General features: G+C 40.1%; 1 protein-coding gene across 1 annotated transcript in view; it reads left to right on the forward strand.

Annotated features, from left to right (window-relative positions):
* Nucleotides 1–19,981, forward strand: part of lrmda (leucine rich melanocyte differentiation associated) — a 215,657-nt gene that overhangs the window by 130,124 nt on the left and 65,552 nt on the right. Inside the window, exons 3-4 of the mRNA XM_068327441.1 lie at nucleotides 17,664–17,790; nucleotides 19,083–19,222. Coding sequence (XP_068183542.1) covers nucleotides 17,664–17,790; nucleotides 19,083–19,222 — 267 coding nt within the window. The remainder of the gene's footprint in view (nucleotides 1–17,663; nucleotides 17,791–19,082; nucleotides 19,223–19,981) is intronic.

Genomic DNA, 19,981 nt, shown 5'->3' on the forward strand with positions numbered 1-19,981 from the left:
CCCCCGATGACTACTGGCTGTGGGGAGGGTGGTGCCCGCCGGAAATCCAGCACCATCTCCTTGGTTTTGGAGATGTTTAGCTGAAGCTCGTTCCGCTGACACCATCCCACAAAGTCCGTCACCACTCTCCTGTACTCCCTGTCATCACCCTCCCTGATACATGCCACAATTGCAGTGTCATCAGAGAACTTCTGCATGACCTACTTGCATAGGTCAAAGCACTAGCTTTGATCTATGGTCTTACTCACACTGGGATGTAATAATATTTATTGATAATAATAATGTTTGTAGGTGACATTGTGATCTGCAGTGAGAGCAGGGAACGGTGGAAGAGAAGCTAGAGAGGTGGAGGTTTGTCCTGGAAAGGAGAGGAATGAAGGTTAGCTGCAGCAAGACATAGTACATGTGTGTGAATGAGAGGGACCCAAGTGAGGTTACAGGGAGAAGAGATCAAGAAGGTGGAAGATTTAAAGTACTTAGGGTCAACAGTCCAGAGCAATAGAGGGTGTGGAAAAGAGGTAAAGAAGCAAGTACTGGCAGGATGGTACGGGTGGAGAAAAGTGTCAGGTGTGATGTGTGATAGAAGAATTTCAGCTGAAATGAAAGGAAAGGTGTACAAAACTGTGGTGAGACCAGCAATGTTGTTTGGTCTAGAGACAGTGTCACTGAGGAAAAGACAGGAGACAAAGCTGGAGGTAGCAGAGATGAAGATGCTGAGGTTCTCTTTGGGATGGATAGGATCAGGAATGAGTACATCGGAGGGACAGCACATGTTAGAGGTTTTGGAGATAAAGTCGGAGAGGCCAGACTGAGATGGTTTGGACATGTCCAGAGGAGAGATTGTGAGAAGGATGCTGAGTTTTGAACTGCAGGCAGGAGGCCTAGAGGAAGACCATAGAGGAGATTTATGGATGTAGTGAAAGAGGACATGAAGGTAGTTGGTGTGAGAGAAGAGGATGCAGAAGACAGGGTTAGATGGAGGCAATTGATTCGCTGTGGTGACCCCTGAAGGGAAAAGCCGAAAGGAAAAGAAGAAGAAGAAGAATGAAAAAAGTTTTGCCCAGTGAAGCGCTGGTGACGCTTCTCATATTATAGTGTACATTCAGGGCCTATACAAAAAATTTCAGTAGAAGAAGGAATTAATGTATCGTTCAGTGTAAGATGAAACCGGTCACATCAGTCACTATGTGTGTTTTCGGTGTGAACTAATCACATTCAGGGCTTCTATTAATTGTGAACTGCTGTTATCTTAATGTGTTGTATTTGAATACATCATGTTGTTGTGTTTTTAAGCAGAGGGCATTAATTACACAGAATTTAGCCTAAAAAACATTTTTCGAGATACCAAAAGTTTGCTTTGTTTCGACAAATTAAAATTTTTTTTAAACATTCTGTAGTGGATTTCACTATCAACAACTATTAAACATAAGAATCTCTAGTTGAACTGCCCCCTTACCTCCATGCAGTGTCTCTTGAGGCTTTTCATTGGCAATACTTTTCTAATTACAGTAAATATAATAGCAAACACTGTGTGGGGTTTGTGTGATCCTCTTTTTAGGCCCATGCCACACATCAGTGGATATGCTTCTTTGTTGTGTAACCTGAAAATCTTTTATAATCGCACTACAACAAATATATTTTCTTACTTGAATACATGGACTTTGGTTTGAATTTCTCTGTGTGTTTTATGTTAATTTAGTATTTCTGCTGTTGTCATTGTTATATATTCACATGGTTTAGGTTCTCTTTCACAAATAATTAATATATACTTCTTAAGACAATGGGTTTGTTGCGCTTTTTCTCAGTTATGTTGCTTTTATGTTGCTTTATGCTAAAGTGTACCTCTTATAATTGTGTGTCATACTTAACTTGGTCTTGATTGTTCTTCACTGATGATAATGAAGGTTATATCTACACTCATCAGTAATTATATGTCACTACTTAAAATGTGACAAAGCACACAATGTTTTTTGTTGAATTCATTATGTTGACGGACAGCTATTCCTTTTATTTACCTCCTATTCATAATGGCCTGAGTGAATGTGTGTAAACTGACAACTGTACTTAATGTTATTATTCTCTGGCTGTGGTTAGATATAGGACAAGACAATTTTTTTGAGCTGACCAAAGTAGGAAGACTCTTACTTTACAGTTAAATCTTGTACTGTTGTTTGAGTAGCCCCACCACACAGAGATCAAATGTCCCCCTTCATATCCTGTGGCATTTCAAGCTGGGAAGTATTAATCTCACACGGAGCATCAGACAGCTTTTATCCAGCTGGCAGGTTGACATGTAAGGGGATGTTTCGTCTTGATTCGAGTAATGAATGCAGCTCACAGGCTATCACTTGGCCCATGCTGCATATTGAAAAGGAGAAATCACACCTTTCTTTCTGTGACTTCCATTTTCTTTCTTTTTTTTCTTCTCCATGTACTCACCCTTTTCTCTCTCTTATTCTCTCTCCTGGAAATTATCACCCTTCATGTCAAGAGCCGTGTTGGATGAAGGGGGAGAAATGTGTCACACTGCCTCTTAAGTTTCTGATTGTCTAAATGACACAGAATCTCATCATACAGCTGTCTCCTTTTCTGACACTACAATTACCCATAATTCCCTCTGCCAATCAATGTTTCAAGGTTAGTATTTTATATCTTGGACAGAGGGCGAAGATACTCACATTCAGAGGCAAAAATAAAAAGGCACAGAAGGAACATACGTTTTTGGTGTGTGTATGTGCGTGCATGCGTGTGTCTATGTGTGTGTTACTAAAGAATAAATGGCCTTTCAGTGGTTGTTAAGTAACTTTTAGTTTCTCAAATCTCCCCCCTGAAATTGCATGCCTTTACTTTGTCTGCAGTGTTATAATACAATACATAATGTAAATCACCTTCCTCCATTGTTAGATGATTTTGTAAATGACCAAGTACTTTTTCTCAGCTGATGTCATTAATCACCTGTGGTCACCAGAATATTATCCCTTGATACTTCAGCAGGTGGGTATTTTCTGTCCCACTTGACAAAGTGTCCTTAGTTAAAATGGTCCATTATAATGTCACATTTTACTCCATCATCTCTGGTATTCTTCTATGGTCTCTGGGTTAAATAGTACATCTTCCTATACTTTTTTCCCCATCCCTTGAGTAAAGTGTTCTTCAAAGGTATATATTTCATTGCAAGCTGACAGCCTTGACACCATAATTGACCTGAGAGCTTCCATCTTGCTCTTTTGAAATCCTCCGTTGTAATGTGTGTCAACTAGATAAAATGATTCTCATCTCCACCCTTCTTTGGATTTCCATTTGCAAAGACATCTGACTGACTGACTGACTGACTGACTGGTGTAGGACCCATTATCATTCTGTTTGAATGGCTGCGATCAGACGGGGGGAATGATGTGAATGGCTTTATTGTTAAAAGCACTTGCTCTCACTTAAGTCCTATATACATTAGTCAGGCATGCAAAGCTTCAAGATGGATTAAATAGTTTGCAGTGATGTTGAGATCTTTGCCTTGCTCTGTCTAACATACCACCTGGTCTGTCAGTCAGTGTTTCACTGCTGTCAGAAGCACAACTGTTATTTATATGTTAAGCCTTGTGTATCGCCAATTCTCCAGTATATTGCCTTAATGCTTTTCATTTGTATCACAAGTTTGAAGACAATGGAGTGATTGTCCCCATATTAGTGAATAATAAAAATGTCTTTTCTTAATTCTGTATTAAGGTCCATGGTCATTCATCCTCCAGGTGGAATGTCCCTCCGTATCTTCTTGGTTTCACAGCACATGTAACTATCTAATTGCAGCTGCAGTTAGCAGTTCCTTGTTGAACAACTAAATATCCATCAGGAATCTAGAAGTCACCTTAGTACCATGTTCCCAACAGGTCAACATTCTTAAAGACGCATTATTAGTGATATGTTATATTATGGTCAGGATGGGTCAAAGTCATTTTTGCATTGTGTATCATCATGTATTTTTTGTTCAAGCATTGTAGTAATTATCCATTAAGTTACAGGTCAAAGTACTGTAGTTGGTCCAGTACTGTCATGGTAAAGACTCCATAAAAAGGCTGCTCATATCTGTACTGTACCACTGCATGTGGTGGGACACATTATCCATGAGGAACGAAAGCTTCCCGATCATTTCTCTTTGTATGACCATCTCCACGAGGTTGAGTGGTTATTGCCAGACAGAAGTTTTAAAGTAGTCTGTTAGGTCATTTCTTTTCAGCCCCAGCAGACCACACCATACAAAGTGACTGACATCACCACAAAGACAAAAGGTCCTGAAAGACCCCGAGTGCCCAAAGCAGATTCCTCAGTGCATTTGTCATGACTCCTAAATTACTATAAAATAGAAAGACCCATGAAATGTTTGGGGTTTTTTTGGGTTTTTTTGTAATAATAGAAACATATTTTCCTTATTGCTTTCAGTTTTTTGCTTCATTTGCACATGCGGCTATAAAAAGACAGCTCTGTTTTTGTGTGCCATGTCATTTTATTAAGTTTCACACTTGCTCTGTGAACCTGAGACATATTTTCTGGTTTCTTCCTGTTTGATTTGAAAATTGTGAGGAAAATCTTTATCCAAAACCCGATGGTCCCAAATGTGTCATGTACTATGATGCTGCTGGAAGAGTATGTCTCCTAGTTAGTTTGGGGCACATTTTCCAAAGCACTTTGGTATTAGATTAATTAACACTGTATTGACAAACTGTTATAGAATTGCAAGATTTTTCTCACCTGTTTTTTTTTATCAATCCAAGTGATAATGAAAGACTCTTTTTAGTCAACGCGCATAACTGGAAAGTAAGAAATAACAGATCAAGTACAGTAGTATCTCTTTTCATGTAAAGACTCTGAGGAACTTATTATTAGAGCTGTGTACTGTGTGTTGAACAAATTTTACCCGTGTGTTTATTGTACTTTTGTCTAAGGCTACAAAGTACAGGGAGGCTTTATTTGCCTATGAAAAAAGGCTTGAGGGGAAGTGCCATTTTAAGGGGGTAAAGCTGGGAGGTTAAAACAAGCATTAAAGAGGGTCCAGTCCATCTCAGGTTCACTGGTAAGCCTATTGGACATTCTCCTTTGTTCTTCTCACAGGCTCCTTATCACTGGCCTGATGCGGTTGTCCTCTTGCATGTTCCTCCAGCAACTCAGCTGGCACAATTTGTTGGCCAAAGCGCTCAAATTGAGCCATTTTGTCTCACTTTGAATCAAACTAGGACCTATTATGTGTGTTTTTCTTTTTTTTTTTATTCCTCTTGTCTCCTTTCCAGGTTGGCCTTGGTCTATGTAGGTTGTCAGTCCCCCTGCCTTTCTCTGTCCTTAAGTTTGAAGCCCTAGTCTTGTGAAGGGTCAGTGTTTCCACTCCAGCAGTGTCAGCTTCAATCTGGGGCGATTTGGTGTGAAATGTGTGCCATGGTGTGGGTGCTTGCAGGTCAAAGCCCCGGTAATTGATGTTGCTTATTCATCTGCTTTTCCTTGTCTGCTCTCACTGCAGCACAGCAGTCGTTTTTGTTTGTCTAAATTGTTTGAAGATTTACTGTAGGTCTTACGGCCCTGAGAAGCATCTCCCTGCTGCACTTTGTTTGTGTTCCTACCTAGCAGGGGGGTCACTACTGGGGACACACAATGGTATACGTACAAAAGAGGCTTCCCCCAACACAAGGCCTGGAGTACATCTCATAGCATGATTCTAAGCACTGGGGGACACACAATGGCGGAGGCACAAAGGAGGCTTCTCTTAAGAAAGGCTCAGAGGACATCTAGCATGACAAGCAGGGCAGCTCTCACTGTAATTAGACATGGAGGCAGCCTGACCAATGGTCTCATGAGATCAGTGAACATTGTTAAAACAGATATGCAGGGAAGATTGTTATTGGCAGAAATGATGCCTTGTGATGCAGCGAACGCAATTGAAATGATTCACTGTTGGAAGAATACAGTGTGCCCTTCGTTCTTTGCGAGTATGCATTCCAGGAACTACAAGCGATTAACAAATTCCACGATAGAGCTACGAACTATTTATCCTATTATTTGTGGTAATTTAAATGTTTATGACTCTCCCCATACTGATATTAAACCACCTTCTATCTGTATTACCTTTTCCCGCACTTATCAACTGTTTAAAGCTTTTGTCTTACGTATGTCCAAGACTCATGCCGTCAGCCAATAGATTGCGCGTACGGTATCACGTGACTGCCTCCCAAAAATATGCGATTAGGTGAAGTCGCGAGCTTTAATGCACAAAGGCAGGAGGGCGCACTGTATATGGCTCCACATGGACATGTGTTTGAAACTGCTATCCTTTTCTCCGCTTAGCTCCTTTAGGTCAACTGAACTCTCTTCTTCTTTCCTCCTGAGGAAACGTATCTGCAAGCTGAAACACAGGATGACATGCTGGGTCTATATAAGCATAAAAAAGGAACGTAATAATGGAGCCATATTTAATCTGGTCCTATAGCATGTCAGCCAGCTGCTTGGGTGGTATGTTCTCCAGAGCCTTTGAAAAGGTGCGATTTGGAGAAGAGATCTGGATCATTACACAATAAAGAACACTTCATAAGTCCTGAAGTGAGTTGGAGAGATGATGGTTAATGATGTTGACAGCAATTCAGCTCTGCTGAATTAGAGAAAGATTTGACTCAACTTGCCTTCTTTAATGAGCCTCAGTCTGTAAAAGGCATGGACCAGTGGTAAGACACACAGACTTGTTGGTAGGAGACAGTGGGGGGGGAGTAAGTGAGAGAGGGTGAGGCTTATTCTCATATTCCTGGGGGGGAGCTAGGATTTGGCTTTCTATGGGTATCTAGGCTTCACCATGTAAAACAACTGCAATAAGGCCATTTTCAGAGACTTGTTTAACAAGGTTGTCTGAACGCCAGTGTCTTATGCTTTTAAATTCGATAGATTTTTACATCTCACAGCTTCTCCATTTTTATAGATCTTTAAAATTAATGTATTTATTTTCCAATATAACATGTATATACAGTACTATACAGTAGGGAACAAAAATATCTCTGTCCCATTCAATTCAATGTTCCCTCTAATTTTTCGTGTGTTTGGGCAAACGCACAAGCTTCCTAACCGCCTTGAGGGACCTCTATGAGCAACATCGGATTTGAACACTGGCCACACAAAAGTATCACACTTGTTCAAAACCTTGGATCATAGCAAGTTACATGGCTATTTAAAAGAATCAAATTACAGCAGCAATTTTCATTTGTTTACTTTTAATGTAAGTGATTTGGCCCACTTAAAAACAAAAAGACATGAATCTTGTTCTTCATGAGATGTGTAGTATGTTATATGTGAGGGTCCTGCTTTGGCCTAGGTGAGGTCCAGTTGTGGCCTGGTTCTGGAAGAAATATACACCTGACACATATACACCTTTCAGACATAACATTTTGTTCACATTAAAATATTCACATTTTACACAATGACGTGTGCTGTTGCTTGTGATAAAGAATAAATTCCTGTAACTCTGGATCTGTAAAATATCAAATTACAGTACTATTATTTATTAGCATTTCTACTACCCATAAATTATCTAGTAGTAACAGCTTTTAATGAGTAATATCCATAATTAAAAAATCTTCATAAATGTCATTGGAATATGCACAAATCTGCATTTTGCATTATTTTTTTGCGTGATTGTACACTTTGTCCAGGTTAATGGCTTCATCTGCTTCTTGCTTTTTCTCAAAAATGATCGCATCATTGGCTGGACACCTGTCACTGACTGAGTTACAATGCAAAATGGCACAGAAAACAATATTAGTGGTCTCATTAATTAGATTAGGTCTAATATTAGATATTACTTAATATGTATTTTGTGCGCTGCATAAATTTTCTTGTGCGCTAACAATGTGCGAGCAGTGTGCAAGTGCGCACACGCGCAGCTTAGTGGGAACACCGGTCCCATTATATATTACATTATTCTCAAAACACAGCATAACATTCATCAGCTATTTACAATTACCAAATCAAAATAGAACAAAAATAGTCCAATAGATATTACACACACTGTATTACACATATTATCTTCAAGTAACACAAATTGCTGACTGACAAAATTACCGAGTAGAATGGTATCAAAATCATCAATATTATATAATTGCAAGTGTCTACATGCAGGTACCTGCTACGAATATTTTATTTTTATTTATTTAGTTTATTTTCTTTTCAAATATATTATTTCAAAAGACTTCACACCTTCATCATATTTGCAGCATCAACAAAAACAAATACAGACAGAGTGGTAGAAGCCATTTGGCTTTTGAAATATGATGCTTAGCCAAACATACTTTGCCCGTTCTTCATGAGCGAAGATCTGCAATTCTGCAATATCACTGGGTTTCATATCCAACTGAAATGTTGTCATGGCTTCTCATCAATAAACTTAAGATCACTGCCTTTCAGGAAGCTCCAATGACACAGAAGCTTCACCTTCCTCAACAAATGACAAGAAGTTTTCTTATTAGATTGCTGATACTTTGGTGGGATCCATTATGCGCTCTGCACTCTTCAAGTTTCCAAGAAAGCAAAGCAGCAAACCTTACTTCTTTGTCGAGTCTTCATTTTAGCATCAGCTTCATTTCTTTCATTCTCAAACATTTTTAATCAGTATTCTAGAAAAGTTTAAGATTTGTGTCATTATTCCACAGAACAGTACACAAAAATGTCTGTATCTGATATAGATGATTTTAAGTGTCAGGGTCCTACTTTAGCATCATTAGCACTTTCTTCCAACTACTCCTGATGTTTTTGTTTTTTTTCTTTTTCTCAGATCAGATACCATTATTTACACTCTTCAACAGAAAAAGCACTGATTCCAGCCTACAGTTTTGCTCTTTCTAATCATGTGCATTTATGCGTATATTGTGAGAAAAAACGTAACTGACAGTGTGACAGGTGATGTGTGGTTCTTTTTTTCCCCCCACATTTGACTGTCATTCCATCAAAGTAACTTATCTGTCAGTTTCCTTGAGTGTCTGTAGCTGAATGATAAATATGTACATCCAGTGCCAATTACGCAATGACTAAGATGTCACTGAAGATATAACATTTAAATTAATATGATGGAATTTAATTTCAAACTGTGACATATTCTGTTATATCTTCCTGAGGTGTAAGTCTAGACAAAATCAACAACAATGAGCTAAGAAGCAATAGCAAAGGTCAAATCAATAACTTTGTTGATACTCTGCTTTTTCTGCAGCAGCTACATGTCAATCATCAAGCCTATTTATAGGCTTATTAGAGCTAAGACAGCTACGGGATCTGATAACTTGTTCTAAAGTGCTTCCAGTTTTCAGTGGGTAGTGTTTTGAGCTATCCAATAAACATGTATCTTTGTATTATGCACAGCTATACTGACGTAGTTCTGATGATTTTGCATGATCAATATAATTATCTTAAATAGAAAACTGACAAGCACTGTGTCACCAAGGAAAAAAAACACATGCATTTCAACTTTAAATGACAGGAATACTTGTCTAATTATCACTTTAATTCTTACTTTCCGAGCTGAGATTATGTAATTATCTTCTTGAAACACTGTGGAACGATGTTGCTTTTTTGTGTTTGCGTGTCATTTTTGAGACGCCCCTGTACCTGACACTCAGCAAGCCACTTAATAATATACTAGGAAGGCAGATAATTATATCATAATAAAGGCTTGGTGAAAGCAATAAGGCAGGCTAGTGAATGAATGATATCACTGTTATATTTACATTAAATCTTTATCTCAAATAATTAGAATTACACCAAACAGGAACTGCGTCAATCTCATTATGCCATGAGAATCTGATTGCTTTATTTTATCCTTATGCCAATCACTCCTACTGAATGATACACTTCTCTGCAAAGATGCTTCCAGCAAATCAAGGCCATTATCAAGTTAATTACTCGATGTTTACAAGCACCCCCACCCCCCCACCCCAAGTTAGGATATCCCAATTAAAGACTACACCTGTTCTATTTGTGGGATTTGTATTTCTTACACGTGATTACATATTCCTCCTGCAGAGCACAGGTTTGTCAGGGAGGAAGAACCACCGGTTAGACCCCTCACTGGGCTCCCAGATTTCATCCCGCTTCTAAAAGCGTTCTAGGCTGATTGGTGTCATCTGATTACGGGATCCTTCACAGGAAAGTAGCAAGAGCGCAGCTGACACACGCATCCGCAAAAACCTGCAGAGGGGGTAGATGGGCGATCTGATGGAGGGCGTGCCTGAGCACCAGCAGCAGTGGCAGCGGCGGCTGCAGCGGCGGCGGCGCCAACATCAGCAGCTGTAGACTGCTTTCGAAACTTTTTAATTAGCACTAATTACCTTTGCAGGAAAATGTTGAGGCTTGAAAGGATTTGTGTCAGCAAGTGGGAGATCAAAGATTGTGGTGCTGTGCATTTTAATCTGAACACTGAGGGGTAATATGGAGCTATTTGTGTGTTGGAGAGGGGAGGAGTGAGAGTGGGTGAGAGGAGGAAAATAGGCATCCCAGGTGGTACTTGAGCAGTCTACCTCCAGTAATGCTGTCTACCAATCACACCACAGGTCCCATCATATTATAAAATTCTCCACTAATATTAAGAAATCATCTTATCTTCTGTTGCTGTTGGAGTGAATCACAGCTTTACTTCACTTCATTTGTTTTCTCCTTTGTATGCACACGTGTATTCCTCAGTTTCAGCAGTGTGCACACACACACGTGATGTGTGTGTGTGTGTCAGTCTGACAGGCATGTCATAGAGGTGGTTTTTAATGCATGCCTGGACATCACTGTGGCAGGGTCATCCATCAGACTTCAAGACAACATTGATCATTTGCCATGAAGAGAGCGTGGGGTAGTGATTATTTGCTATTAGGTGGATGCTGAGGCATACAAATGGCTGGCAGTTGACAGTTGAACTCACTCAAACGTAATGCGGGATGGCTCCCCCTCTCAGGGTAATGTTGACAAGCACTCAGCCTGAACACTGTAATGACAGAGCATACAAGCAGACAGGGTGCGGAGGGATTCTTCCTCACAGCATCTATTATTTAATGGTTCCTTTATTTTATTGCAAGGATAAGTTCTTTTTTAGCTACATATCTGCATGCTTTACCCAAATTTATAGAATATAGCTTTGTGCATTACTTTATTCCATCCAAGTCATTGTTTAATGGGAGGCACACTTATCACAAGATACACCGGCTGATTGACCCTGTCATTGTAATTCTACACTATTATGCACACTTAAAGATGTATGAGCCTGACTGTGCAGCATGCATGAGAGCTTACGTGAGCTTGTTTGCGCTGCTTTGATGTCCTCAGTGACTGACGTGCCATCAGTGAATTGATTTTCAGCTCCCGCTCACTGAGAGAGGAGGGTGTTTGTCATGTGGATAGACAACTAATCTTTTAATACAAAGATTCACAAAAGTCACGGCCACACAGTAAGCACAGGCAAGACACTACAAGGGGAGAATATTCAATGGCTCCAAAGGAATTTGGCTTCCTCAGCGTGCTGCTGTCCTCCCTTGCATTCAGCGTTTTCGTGTACAATTTAGCACTGTAGTGTAATGTGTCGTCATTCTGTCTGGCTGTGTTACTAACCTCACTTGCTGAATCTTTAAAAGTTACATTCATGTGTTCTCTCCATTATTTTCTTCACTGGGAATGAAGCAGCTCCCGTTTACCTATGAACTGTGTCAATGTTGGAGCTTAGAATTCATCCCAGGCCAAACCAGGGTCAAGCAAGGGCTTATGAGGTTGGGCCTAACAGGAGCGTCTGTCAAGTCCTTATCCCTTGGCTCCGATTGATCCAGGGTCATTTATCAAACAGAAGTTTTGATTTTTGTCTGGCCCTGATTCTCTGTGTGGGTGTGGGTGTGGGTGTGGGTGCGGGTGAGGCAGAATTTGCAGAATCAGTCCCCATCTGATTTGGAGTACTCTCAGCCCTTCTGCCAGCGCTAATGAAATTGAGAAAGAATATTAACCTCACACACTCTGCAGGAATATCCACAGGAGTAGACCAAAACTCAGGCACCGCAGGATCCGCAGCAGTATTATCATTCAAACACACAGGAGCTGGCTTTAAACGTTCGACAGACTCACCATGGTGCAGACAACCTGAACAATTTAATATGCGCTTCTCCCATAATAAACTCATAAAGCATGAAATAATGAGCCGTGATATTTAACTTCTTCATCAACAAGGAACTTTGCTAATTAGGTTACTCACAGATTTCTTTTTGCCCGAATTTGTTTTTTGCTCTGAAAAAAATATATTTTTGTTTTTAAAATGATGTAAGACTGTGTAAAGTTAAATCTGACGTGCCACCTCCAATTGACAGCTTTGTAGCTTTTACACATACGCTGTCATGAGTGAGCACTCACAGTATTCTAAACTGATTAAGTGTGAACCCACATAAGGAAGAGATTTTCCGGCAGCTTCAAACATACTCTAATGATTTGCATCACCATTAATAGTAATTTGCAGCTGCCTAGTAAGAGATGTGTAATCCCCTTCTCATGTGTGAATTGACATGCATTGAGGGAGAGCTGTGAGTCCTGGACGTGTGATCTTTAAATGGCTGCCACCTGAGGCCTGGTAAAACAGAGAGAAGTGCCACCCTGAGCAGTGGTTGTCTGAATGTGAGGCATAAGGGGGGTGAGAAAGGCAGAGCTGTGGGGGACGTGGAGACAGATAATGACTAATTCGCCATTGCCATCAGAAATGCATGTATAGAGATGTCTACAGACCATAAAACATAGCTGGAAGGAAGCGCGCTAGAATAGACCTGATCAGCACCGTGTGGAGGTGGTGGGATGGATATTTGGGGGCTTGAGGGGTTGCAGGGCATTAATTTCCTTTACAAATAATGTCATCGTATTTACCATGAAGTAATCCTGTTGAATTATTTTGGTATTTTTGATGTTTATTTATGTTTCTATCATGGGTTAGCGTGATGAAATACAGTTGTTTTCATCATGTTGCACTTTTCACAACCACTACCATGATAATACCCTGCAAAACAGAACTTCTCATCTGCCCTTCAGTGCTTCATTTCCCCTTTCTATTCCTTTTAGTTTAAATATTGTCAATCAACAGTAAGTCACTGTATAACTACTATTAAGAGAGGATGATTAAAAGAAGTGGATTTGGGAAGTAAATATCTTTTAGGCATTACTTGGATTCTTTACAGATGAGAAAAATTGTGAATATAGATCTTTAATTGAATCACGCATAAACATAAACATAAACAGTGATATTTTGCAGTTTACATAGTGGCAAGAACCACCAGAACCAGAATATTTCTAGACTATTTTAAGCCGAATGCCTCTCCTGTCTGTTTCCTCACTCACAGACCAGCTCTCCTCTATGCACCATTTTTTATTAAGTTTATTAAAGCCAGTCCACATACGGGGTTTCCAAGGTCCAGTTTTTTTCCCCATTCATAACAGTACTTTATCCTGGCAGGCAATCTGAAATTTTCCCTGAATAGTCCATTATGCACATATGAAGGCCATCATGGTTGCAGTATTGTCAATTCGTCAAACATTAATCTGTTGCCTTCTGAAGAGGATGCTGTTGTGACTGTCACACTGCAGCTGTGGCTCTCTATTTAAAATAACATCGCTTTGCTTTTCTGCACTGTGATCCTTTAAAAGAAATTGTCCCTTCAACTGTGGAGTGCATCTGCAAGGATTGTCCAGTGTGTGTGTGTGTGTGTGTTTGTGTGTGTGTGTGTGTGTGTGTGTGTGTGTGTGTGTGTGTGTGTGTGTGTGTGTGTGTGTAAAAGAAAGAGCGTTTTGATAAATATTTGACTCCAAAACTTTTTTCCCTGGTACAGTGCTAGCTTTTTGGATGTAGCCTCTGTGATCTTTTGGCGCCATACTTTTAGTGAGAGAGACAGCTTTGAGGTTGTTCCACATCATAGCTCTGTAATAAACAGTATGGCTTCGGCAAACTCTGCATATACCCCATCATCTTATGGAGTTTCTAAAAATCACAGCCTGGTACTCATTTAGTGACAATTTCAAAGCTGCTGACATAAGGGAGACTTTGTGACACATGTAAAAGAGCCAGAGCTCCAATTTTTCACGAGATGGTTGAGGATATGTGACATGACACCGGCGCACACCATTGGCAGGAGTGACTGACATTTTAGCCAATAATGTTTGAGAGTTTTCTTCCCTCTGTTGTCAGCGGTGGTTTATCAATCACTATGTCTGCATTAGTATTAGTGTATTGATCTGGTAGGGCAGCTCTCTGAGTCAGTGTCTCCTTTCCAATGTCCTTTTCTGCTTTCTCACATCCTACTTTGCTTCCTGTGCCAACACTCTGCTCGAGCTGATTATTAGTGTATGCAGTCTGTGTTCAGCAGACAGGATCTTAGCAGATAATAAAGATTTTAACATGTGCTACTTATGCAAGCCTAGAAGCACACACCCTGATGCACCCGGGGCCCTATGATGTATGATGGTGACGCTTACACGGGCTAAGTGGTAGTCAAAGCGTAAAGACGGTCCATGTGAGGAATTAGCTCTGACAATGAGGCTGATCATAATTATGTTAACAAGGAGAGGTTTCTGCGGTTCACCTCGTTAAAACTACCACCAACACCCCCTCTCCAGCTAGTTAGAGAGTTGAGAAAATGTGTTTGATCTCATGCTTCTGTACAAATCATATCTTTCTAAATATGTACCATGAGATGATGCATTATATTTATTTATTTTCCATATATGTTTTGTTATCTCTTTTTCATTATATCTAGTATTTCAGCATTTTTTTGAATGAGAGGAATTGTATTTAAAAAAAAAAAAAAAAAAAAAAATTTTGTGCGTAGTAGCTGAAAAAAATATTTTGCTTATGTTTTCCTGTTCTGCCGTTTACCGGATAATCAGTCAATTCTGCTGATTCATTTAGTTAAAAGTAAAAGCTGTATTTTTACTGCAGTGCTTAAACTTTGTAAGTTTACAAGGCACGTATTAAATAAAGAAATCTTATGAAAAATTATGAAACCTGCTATGTAAATCTGCAAAGGGAGCATGGAAAGCTGGAGCGTATTAGATGTTCAATCCCTGCACTGTAGTTAATGCTGGATTGGAGTCAGTGGCTCTCCCCTGGCTGTGAATTTAACTGATTAAATCAGCCAGTGCACGCAGCAGTGGTGACATGAAAACAACAATTAATAAGGCTCCCTCCTGTGCCACAAGGCTCCCTTTAACCGAGCAGCTAATAACATAACCCACAGGACTGCAGCCCATCTCACACACACACACACACACACACACTCACACACACACACACACACACACACACACACACACACACACACACACACACACACACACACACACACACACACACACACACACACACACACACACACAGCATAACATGCAGTTACAACTGGAGATATTCAGTGAGTCGCTACGTTGCACTCATCTACAGATTAAGACAAAGATTCTACGTCTGCCTCATTTGAATGTTACACTGCTGTCAATACAAACACAGTAACTGCTTGAGAAAATGAACGTTTTGTGTTTGAATCGTGTTTGTGCTACCCAGTATCACCCCTACAATATTATGAAATTAATACTTTTTTAAAGTTTTAACAATTATCATAATGATCCAAGGTGTACAATATTCTTTTTTCCAAAAAGTGTGGAAAGGCTAATTAATAATAATAATTTATTCAATAATATCAAATGATAATGGTGGGGTTATAGCCACTGCAGAGAGATTAAGATATTAAGTTTTGAACATGAATTGGTCTTTCTTTTTCTTGAATAAGAAGCATCTTGAGGGGAAATAGTGAGTAGAACATCGGAGCTCTAGCACATCTCTCCATACATCCATCTGACCAATGCATCAATCAGACCTGATTAGAGGTTTGTCAGCAAGTGATTTTGCCAGCACACTGGCAAGGTGCTGTCAGCTGTTATTGGTATCAAGTGTGATTCCAGCAATTTTGATGTCTATGAAATGTGTTGCTTTTTGTTGTTTCCCGCCTGCGGAAATAACAAGATTTTGCTATGTAGTTCAGGTTGCTGCCATTATGGGCCTTCAAATGGGTGTTTTAAAAGTAGGGACTGTGTCCCGATGTTAGGCACTTATAAATATGTGCTTGCACTTGTTTTCCGGACTGATGAAATCTTTTTTTTTCTACAAGAAAATCAACACACTACACTTTTCATCTTTATTTTAAATGCATTCATCTCAGTCTATAAAATGTAACATCCCCAAAAGAGAGCTAAATTATTTTACCCCTCATTTGTTCATTCACATGCATTATCTTTTTGAAAAAATGTCCTTTATAGTTTTACTGCTAGTAATGCCAATGTGCTCTACATACCCTGAGAAAGTTGATGTTTTAGTTATTTAGTTAGTTACAACATATTTAAATTTATCACTGTTTTCTGAACATTTTCACACCGTTTTATGGGTTTGAAGCACATGAAGACAGTGAGAGGAGGTGATGAGGTCATTTTCTTTCTTTATTTCAAGTCACTGCTGCTACTGTTTCTTTTTACTGACATGGAGGGTGCATCATCAGTGGTGATGGACACATTTATCAGATTTGTTCCTCTGTGCCAGATATATATCCAGCCATGAAGTTGTTTGACACCTGTAGGTCTTTAGAGAAATCTCTCCTCTCTGCATTGTAAAATCTGATGAAATCTGATGTCTAAAAGCTGGACATTGTCACAAATAACAGCTTATTCATCAATTACTAAAGGTGTGCAAGCTGCACTCTGAATAACAACATCAATCTGTGACCATGCATCCTGTGTAAATACTTGAAGTTGTCTTGTAGCTGATGCAGCTGAAAGTTTATTTGTTTCTTTTCCGCCCAGAAGTCCTTCAGACAAAGCTTCCATGCACATTTGGGAAATTCAGATATCAATGAAGTCCAGAACACTAAAGTGGCATTTTGACAGCGTGATGGATAAGACATCACAGAAATTGCCTTTGTGCACCCTCCACGACTTGAACTTTGCAGGGCCTTAACATAACTCCTGACACCACCCTCCATCGTTTCTATTCTACATGTGTGAATGCACATGTCTGCAAGAGGGAAATACTTGAGATGACCCTTCACCTCACTCCGCAATGCATCATAAAAAGGAGCAGAAAGGCAGAATTCCAAACACATGCTTTGAAGCTAAAATCCCAACGCTACCCTCTCGCGTGGCACAGTTGCAAAAAAGAAAAAGTTTCCCTTCAAATCCATCTGTGATTGCAAGTGTATTCCAGTTCCTCTGTGAAAATGATGGATGACAAGTTAAATTTGTGTCTGGGGAGTGAAGGTGAACTGTGACAGAGTGATTTGTCTTGGGAATGGAGGGTTAGGGTCAGGCGAAACTGGGTGCCTCAAGGCACAAGACATTGACAAATTCATCCTGCCCGCTGCATTTCTGAAGCCTTTTGTTTTGAATCCTGGCTACTCACAAGTGACCCCCATCCCTCATCCTGCCAACCGCTGAAGGATGCCTCACCATGCCAGGGGAGCTCAGCACCACTAATTTTTGTCATTCACTTTCCTGACAGGCCCAGACCCATATCCTCCCAGTGTATGAAAGAAAGAGGCTGAAATATTTATTTCTGCACAATAACGGCCAACCAGATTTACAGTCATAACACTTTTCCTGTTGCCTTATCATTGCAGGTCACTGACGGGTCTCAAAATGTTCACCGAGCTGGAAGAGCTGGTCGCTGACAACAATCTGCTTGGAAATGACCTCAGCTTGCCGAGGTTACCCAACCTCCACACCCTGACGCTTAATAAGAACAAAATATCCTTTAAACTAATTCCACAGCCTCTTTTTCATTTTGATTTGCAGCCTGCTATGTAGACATAGGTTATAGGCATTGATGTCAGAATTTGCATTTTATTATTCATTTTTTATCACAACCTCCCTTTTTTCAAAGAAACAGTTTTTAATGTCATGTTTTTGCAGTGAGGACTGAGTATTGCAAAACAGAGTAGAAGAACCTGAAGCCAGAAGCTGTGACAGAGGCCAATGTAGGAATAGTTTTCGAACCACAGAGACCTCTAGTGGAATCAGATTTTAGAGTCAGCATAAATTACTTCCTTTTTTTTCAAAGAGAATAAAGTGTTGGATAAAAAAATAAATCCCAATAATGAAGATTTATTGTGATATCATGTATTTGCTGTGTGGCCATATCAATTATTTTATCAATTATAGGTTTTTCACATCAGTTGTGTCATTTTCTTCACCTCTCTTTTATATAAATTTTGTCAGCACAATGTATTTTACCACCAAAAATGAACCCATTAAAACCAAATCTCATCACAGCCATCATAAATTCAAGACACAGACACATTTGCAGGTTGTTTATGATCAGTCAAAGTATGTGAACATCTCCTCTAAGCTTCAGAACAGATTTGGCAATGTGTCCTCTTTTTCTCTAGTTATGCTGATCCTACTGGGTAATGATGTTCGCTCTCTTACACATTCAAACACATTTCCATAGTCAACATTAAAACTAGGACTCCTTGAAGTGTGCGTTTGGGACTGTGTGCTGAGTTCGGTTGTGAAGTGGTCGGCACATGCTAATAGGCCAATTATGTACATCCTGCCGTGGCACAGTGCCATTTTAAAGCTCGAGCACTGCATTAGCGCAGTTGTATTTTGACACTTTGGGGCTCACTTTTCCAAGTGAATGTATTAGTGATGAATGTGGCTGCTTTAGGGGCTGTTTGTTTTTTCCACGTTTTGCAAAAGTTTTCCAGAGCATGGCTCTGGGAAGCACGGACTGTTTGAACCACAGGGCATCAATCATTTTGTCACTGTTCTGCACCCAGCCACCTAGGAAATGAAAGAAATCGAAAGAAAGGGAGCGAGTAGCAGCCAAATTGTGTCACTACGATATGCCAAAGCTTGCACCTTAAATTGCCCCTCTGTCTGCCCAGTCACACAAAGCCAGTGACTAGCCCCTTTGAGCACCACGGTAAATTTGACAGTGAAGTGTTTTAGTGTAGACAAGTTTGGGAGATGCTGTGCGGGTAGTAAATGCTAATGTAATTAACAGTGCTAAGTCCTTGACATTCGCCCTTTGACACCTGACTGATATTGAGGGCCTGCTGGAACACTTGGCTGACGTGACCCCGTCACTGGGCTACCTAAGCCTGTTGGGAAATGAGGCCTGCCCCAATCAGCTGGTCAGCTTGGATAAGGATGAGGATGACTACCAGCGATACCGGTCAGTTATCACTTGAATATATAAATAAGTAAATAGAAAAGAATAGATGTTTCCCCAGCCAAAAGATAGAGATAATGCTCTGTGTGTGTGTTTGTGTTTGTGTGTGTGTGTGTGTGTGTGTGTGTGTGTGTGTGTGTGTGTGTGTGTGTGTGTGTGTGTGTGTGTGTGTGTGTGTGTGTGTGTGTGTGTGTGTGTGTGTGTGTGTGTGTGTTTATATATTTGCCGTCAGACAGTTTTTCTACTCAACTATTCAGAGTGACAGCTTTTTGTAAGTAATGGGTTTTGGTAATGTTCCTTTTTTTTAACATCCAGCCCCCTACATTTCACAAGCAGACTGTGGATTGAACCACATCACTCTAAAAGCGTTGTCGACTGGCCCCTCTACACTCCAGTTTGCAAAATGGATTTCATGTGTGACTAGTCACCGCCACAAATGAGTGTTTACTACCCTGCCTTACCGGAGCAGATGATGCATTAAACATCAAGCAAGGCTTCAAGTCATGCAATATGACCACCATTTGTCAGGGTCCTTTACATGAAATGCGATAAAAGGAGAAAAGCATACTCTCTTTTGTCTGTTTTAGCCCTAAGTGCTTGTTTCTGACTCTGTGTTAGCTATTAATCATTTACCACCCATGCCTTTCTTGAATAATCCTCTCTTTTTGTCTCCCCCTCCCTTTCTCACCCCCCTCCCCACCCTCCACCCTGCTCACATGCTTATCTTACTGGTTAGGAAAGCTGTTCTGTTTTGACTGACAC

The sequence above is a fragment of the Antennarius striatus genome, chromosome 11, assembly GCF_040054535.1.
Source record: "Antennarius striatus isolate MH-2024 chromosome 11, ASM4005453v1, whole genome shotgun sequence".
Classification (NCBI taxonomy): Eukaryota; Metazoa; Chordata; class Actinopteri; order Lophiiformes; family Antennariidae; genus Antennarius; species Antennarius striatus.